The following is a 6,477-nucleotide window of genomic DNA, read 5'->3' as shown; positions in this document are numbered from 1 at the left end:
AAGGGGATCAAGAAGGGGGATCCCACATTCGTGGCAACCATTGCAAGTCTAGAAGAAGACAAGAATTTTCAAGAGACAGTGCCGCCTTGCATAGAGAAGTTGCTTGAGGAGAACAAAGATGTCATGCCCGAGGAGTTGCCTAAGCACTTGCCGCCTAGGTGAGAGGTGGATCACAAGATTGAGTTGGAGCCAGGGGCTAAACCACCCGCATTTGCCCCATATCGTATGGCACCGCCCGAGCTGGAGGAGCTCAAGAAAAAATTGAAAGAGTTGTTGGATGCTGGTCACATTCGCCCATCAAAGGCACCTTTCGGCGCACCAGTATTGTTCCAGAAGAAGAAGGATGGATCTTTGCGTTTGTGCATAGACTATCGGGCACTTAATAAGGTCACCGTGAAGAATAAATACCCAATCCCGCTAATTGTTGACTTGTTCGATAGACTTGGGCAAGCCAAGTACTTTACCAAGGTGGATCTTCGAAAGGGCTACTACCAGGTTCGCATTGCGGAAGGGGATGAGCCAAAGACAGCATGTGTGACGAGATATGGAGCCTTTGAGTGGTTGGTGATGCCCTTCGGCTTAACCAATGCACCGGCCACATTTTGCACCCTTATGAACAAGATCTTCCATCCCTACCTTGATCAGTTCGTGGTAGTCTACCTAGACGACATAGTCATCTACAGAAACACCTTGGAGGAGCACATGGAGCACTTAAGAAAGGTTTTCCAAGTCTTGCGAGAGAACGATCTATACATCAAGAGGGAGAAATGTGAGTTCGCGCAATCAAAGGTGCACTTCTTGGGCCATGTCATTAGCAATGGCGAGCTACGCATGGACGATGCTAAGGTACGTGCTATCCAGGAGTGGGAGGCATCCATAAAGGTAACTGAGTTGAGATCCTTCCTTGGCCTTGTTAACTACTATCGCCGGTTCATCAGTGGATACTCAGCAAAGGCCGCACCATTGACTGAGTTGCTAAAGAAGAACAAGCCATAGGTTTGGATGGAGCATTGTCAAAAGGCGTTTGAAGGCCTTAAGACAGTTGTAACAGAGGAGCCAGTCTTGGCGTTACCTGACTTTGCCAAGAATTTTGAGGTACACACAGATGCCTCAGACTTTGCCATTGGGGGTGTCCTAATGCAGGATAAGCATCCTATAGCATTTGAGAGCCGCAAGTTAAATGAGACGGAGCGGCGTTACATGGTACAAGAGAAGGAAATGACTGCCATTGTGCATTGCCTTCGTACATGACGACATTATCTGCTCGGGTCGAGGTTCATGGTCAAGACTGATAATGTGGCTACTAGCTACTTTCAAACACAGAAGAAGCTCACACCAAAGTAGGCTAGGTGGCAGGATTTCTTAGCCGAGTTTGATTATGCGCTGGAGTATAAGTCGGGAAAAGGTAATGTTGTAGCCGATGCCTTAAGCCGAAAAGCTGAGCTTGCTGCAATCACTTCAGTGAGATGGGACATTCGGGAGGCTATAAAAAAAGGCATACAACATGATCCAGCAGCCAGACAACTTATCGAGTTAGCTAACAAAGGCAAGATGAGACGGTTTTGGATAAAAGACGGCCTACTACTTACCACAGGTCGGCGGGTCTACGTTCCTAAGTTTGGAGACATTAGACGATGGATCATAAGGGAGAGTCATGACACAATGTGAGCTGGTCATCCAGGTCAACGTCGCACTAGGGCCTTGGTTGAGTCAGTCTACTATTGGCCACGCATGCGGGATGACATAGAGTGCTATGTGCATACTTGTCTTGTCTGTCAATGGGACAAGGTTGAACAACAAACCCGGTGGAATTTTGGAGCCACTACCAGTTGCAGAGAGTCCATGGGAGAGAGTGACTATGGACTTTATCACTTGCCTACCGAAGTCTAATAGTTATGGTACTATTATGGTGGTCGTGGATAGATTTTCCAAATATGCCACCTTCATGCCCTCCTCACCGGGTTGCACAGCTAAGGAAGCCGCCAAGCTATTCTTTAAGAACGTGGTAAAGTATTGAGGCTTATCAAGGCATATCATCAATGATCGAGACCCCCGCTTCACTGGGAACTTTTGGAGAGAGTTGTTCGACATACTTGGCACAGAACTGCACTTTTCTACTAGTTTCCACCCACAGACGGATGGACAAACGGAACGGGTCAATGCCTTACTAGAATGCTACTTGAGGCATTATGTAAGCGCGCATCAGAAAGATTGGGAAAGGCTCCTAGACATTGCCCAATTCTCTTATAACTTGCAGCGGAGTGAGTCCACGGGGCGGACACCATTTCAGCTAGCCACAGGCCAACAACCACAAACTCCACATTCATTACCAGCCGCGTTCGAGGGAAAGAGTTTGGGGGCTTATCATATGGCCAAAGGATGGGAGGAACACCTTGACACTGCTAAGTCGTACTTGGATAAGGCAGCTAAGAAGATGAAGAAGTTTGCGGACCGTAAGCGGCGTCCCACGGACTATAGAGTTGGGGACATGGTCATGGTGAAGTTTAACCCAAGACAGTTCAAAGCACTACGGGGCATGCATCAGAATCTGATTCGCTAGTATGAGTGGCCATTTAAGATCGTCGGCAAGGTAGGCAAGATCTCATACAAGCTTGACATGCCATGGTATCTTAAGATCTACCATGTCTTCCATGCCAGCATGCTTAAGCCATATCATGAAGATAAGGATGATCAGAGTAGGGGCCAATCAAGTCGAGCGCCAATGACTATCACTGCCTCGCATGATCGGGAGATTGAGGCTATCATAGATTACCAGGCTAGGCGAAAACAAGGGCAAAAAGCCACCGCTATATTCCTCGTCCATTGGAAAGGGCAATCACCGGAGGAGGCCACGTGGGAACGATATGAAGACTTGTGGCAATTCAAAGATAAGATCCGAGAGTTTATGCAGCAGCATTGCGCCGCGGTCGTCGCAATATTGGGTGGGGGAGAGTGTGATGACCCGCCATGTCATCATGCCACATAGGCGCCATTTGGCATATATTAATGCCATGTGGAAGCTTACATAAGAAGAATGCTAGGATTTGTGAGAAGATTCTAGAGAGGTATGAACATTTCCTTAGGAAGAACCTAGATCCTTATGGATTTGCTAGGAAAGTCCTTGGAATCTTCTAGGCTTGTAGAGAATTTTAGAAAAAGCTCTTATCTTGTAAATATCAAGGACTTGTGTAATAATTAATATTTACACACTAGCCCCTAGAAAACTAGTATATAAAGGGGGTCATTCATTTGTAATTCATCAAGCAAACAATTCAAGTTCTCCCTAATAAAAAGCTTCCTTTAACAATTCTCTTGTGTTCTTTCTTCCATTCTCTTAGCGATCTTGAGTGTAGCAAGGCTGACTTGACATAGCAAGAACTTGAGCAAGTTGTGCAAGATCGTGAGCGAGTTGTCAAGTGCCGCACGTGTACTTGGTTAATAACTAAGGACGTGACATTAGTGCCTATAAAAAAACTCAGATGTTCTTGGAATTGATGTGTGTCAAGAAACACAACAAAGGAAAGAACATATCTCCTTTTGAAGATTAGAAACAAAATGGCTACATTAGGCTATTTGTGTTCTTTAATATTGATGTGTATTCTAGGACTCCTAGGATCAAGCGATGCTCAATTGCAACCAAACTTTTATGCAAAGAGCTGTCCAAAAGCAGAGAAGACCATTCAAGACTATGTCCAGAAGCACATTCCAAATGCTCCATCTCTTGCCGCTGCCTTAATTAGAATGCATTTTCATGATTGCTTTGTCAGGGTAATTATTAATTACTATATATGTCTTGTTATTATAACACTTGAACATACCATTTGAGAATTGCATAGTTGTTATGCTTATTTTGATCTTTTTTCTTTCTTTTTGGGGTCTTAATTTACAATTTTGCAGGGTTGCGATGCTTCAGTGCTCCTGAATTCACTTGAACATACCATTTGAAAATTGCATAGTTGTTATGCTTATTTTGATCTTTTTTCTTTCTTTTTGGGGTCTTAATTTACAATTTTGCAGGGTTGCGATGCTTCAGTGCTCCTGAATTCAACATCAAGTACAGGAAACCAGACCGAAAAAGTAGGAATCCCTAATCAAACACTGAGAGGCTTCGATTTCATTGATGCTGTGAAAAAAGTAGTTGAAGCTGAATGTCCTGGAGTAGTCTCTTGTGCCGATATCGTTGCATTGATTGCTAGAGACTCTGTTGTGGCCACTGTAAGACAATAAGTTCAACTATCTAAGCCATTTGGAATCTTTACACAAACATCCGTTTGGAATCTGTTTACTATGTATAGCCAGATTATACACCAGTATATATATTTTATACATTCACCGATTATTTTTAGTTTAAGTTGTTGGATGGACGGCTATTTAGTTTAATACTTCTAAACATTAGTTTTCTATTTATAATGACCATCTTCTTCTTGGGAATGATAGGCGCCACACTGAACCAAGGGGTGTCATATTTTATGTATAGTTACTATACGTTGACTCCCCTTGACTTTTTGATGTATCTAATTTTTTATATTTTGACACCTCTTGATGAAAATTCTGGCTCCTCCACTAACAGGGAGGCCCTTATTGGAATGTGCCAACTGGGAGAAGAGATGGAAGAATCTCTAACGTTTCAGAAACCACAGATATTCCAGCTCCATTCAATAACTTATCTAGTCTCCAGACTTCTTTTGCTAAGAAGGGCCTTGACCTCAAAGACTTGGTTCTATTATCTGGTAAGCCAAAAATAATTCACATGCTTATTTACTCCTTCTGTTTTAATTTAGATGAGTTAGTTTCACTTGACATAAAGTTTAAGAAAAAAAAGAAGATCGTAAAAGCTTAAGGGGTAAAAGCTTTGTGAGGTCATAATATTTGTGTGACTATAAAAACTTTTCGTTAAGGATAAACTGAGTAAAATGAAAAGTTCAAAGATAATTGTTTCCAAATATAGAAATGTGTCATTCTTTTTGGAACGTACTAATAAGAAAAGTATGTTATTTAAATTGAAACGGAGGTAGTATTACTTCTTTGTTATGCCCTGACTGCCTGATAAGTATGGCATGTGTATAGGTGCATTTTCAAGAGAGCAAGGGGTGTTAACCAATACTGCTTCCAAAAAGTTTTCTTATATTAGTGTAGATAATATTTTTCCAAGAAACTATATTCATATAACTTCATATGGGTTCCACGCAGTTTTATCTACAACGAGTCCAATGCGGATAGAACATCTAGTAGCGGACCGATTAAATTCTGTTAATGAAAATAGTGCTCCTAATTCATTATTCTTAAAAATAATGCAGATACTAGTAAATAATAATTTGGTACAAAAAAGTCGAGACACGATCTCACTTAGCAGCAGAATTGTGAAACTGTAAGAGTATAAGTCGATACTGATTATGCAAAATCCTGTGAATGCCACTGTATAGGTGTTAACTATAATTTCCATTGATAATATATAATTCTTTCAGGTGCTCATACCATTGGAATCTCTCATTGCTCATCATTTTCAACACGTTTATACAATTTCACTGGAACTTTTGGTACTCAAGATCCATCTTTAGACAGTGAATATGCAGCTAACCTTAAGGCCAAAAAATGCAAATCGCTCGATGATAACACAACAAAAGTTGAGATGGACCCAGGGAGTTCCAGGACATTTGATCTTAGCTATTACAAGCTTCTACTCAAAAGGAGAGGCCTCTTTCAATCTGATGCTGCCTTGACAACTACTACTATAACAAAGTCATATGTCAACCAACTCGTCGACGGATCATTCAAAGAGTTCTATACTGAATTTGCTCAGGCAATGGAAAAAATGGGAAGAATTGAAGTTAAGACAGGCTCTGCTGGTGAAATTAGGAAGCACTGTGCGGTTGTGAATAGTTAAGTGGTCTTTGTTTCATTTTCTTTTTTGGTTCTACGGCTCGTATTTGTACGAGCCCTTTGTTAAGATAGTTTGGGCCAAAATGTGTTATGTTCCTTTTGTATTTATTAATTCTATTCGATTTTGTAACTTGATGGTTATTTTGAATAAATTATATATATATATATGATGTGAAGAGCTCTTGTAGAAACTGAAAATTATGGTATCATTCCAACATGGGGTTTGTTTAGCCTTTTAAACATCCACTTTTTGCATAATTAAGGGGAAAAAGAAAGAAGAAATGAAAAAAGAATAATGAAAACCCACGTTTTTCAGACATCATGAATTTCCAGTGTGTATTTTTTTTCCTTTTTTCTTTCTTTCTTTCTCTCTTCTTATAAATCAATTAAGAAGTTTCAATAAGCAATGATTATTATTCTTGCTTTTTAAGAAGTATCTCAAAAAAGATCTATATATAAAACTTATAATTCATCCCACTCTTTGGCCTTCCTTATCCCTTCTCTTCCATCATCTCCTCTGATTTATGGTTATCTAGTTTTACTTAAGTTGAATGACTAAAATATATGCCAAATTATCAAGTGATTAATATTACGAGA

At 40.7% G+C, this 6,477-nt stretch overlaps 1 protein-coding gene across 1 annotated transcript; it reads left to right on the top strand.

Moving 5' to 3' along the window:
* Positions 1-3,266: 3,266 nt before the first annotated feature.
* On the top strand, positions 3,267-6,050 carry LOC107822686 (peroxidase 3). Its single transcript, XM_075225477.1, has 4 exons — positions 3,267-3,768; positions 4,018-4,215; positions 4,571-4,730; positions 5,466-6,050. The coding sequence occupies exons 1-4, from the start codon at positions 3,556-3,558 to the stop codon at positions 5,882-5,884; spliced, it is 990 nt and encodes a 329-aa protein (XP_075081578.1). The 5' UTR covers positions 3,267-3,555; the 3' UTR covers positions 5,885-6,050.
* The last annotated feature ends 427 nt before the right edge of the window (positions 6,051-6,477 follow it).

The sequence above is a fragment of the Nicotiana tabacum genome, chromosome 11, assembly GCF_000715075.1.
Source record: "Nicotiana tabacum cultivar K326 chromosome 11, ASM71507v2, whole genome shotgun sequence".
Taxonomy (NCBI): Eukaryota; Viridiplantae; Streptophyta; class Magnoliopsida; order Solanales; family Solanaceae; genus Nicotiana; species Nicotiana tabacum.
The sequence above is the reverse complement of the archived record's forward strand: the minus strand, read 5'-3'. Positions and strand labels throughout refer to the sequence as shown.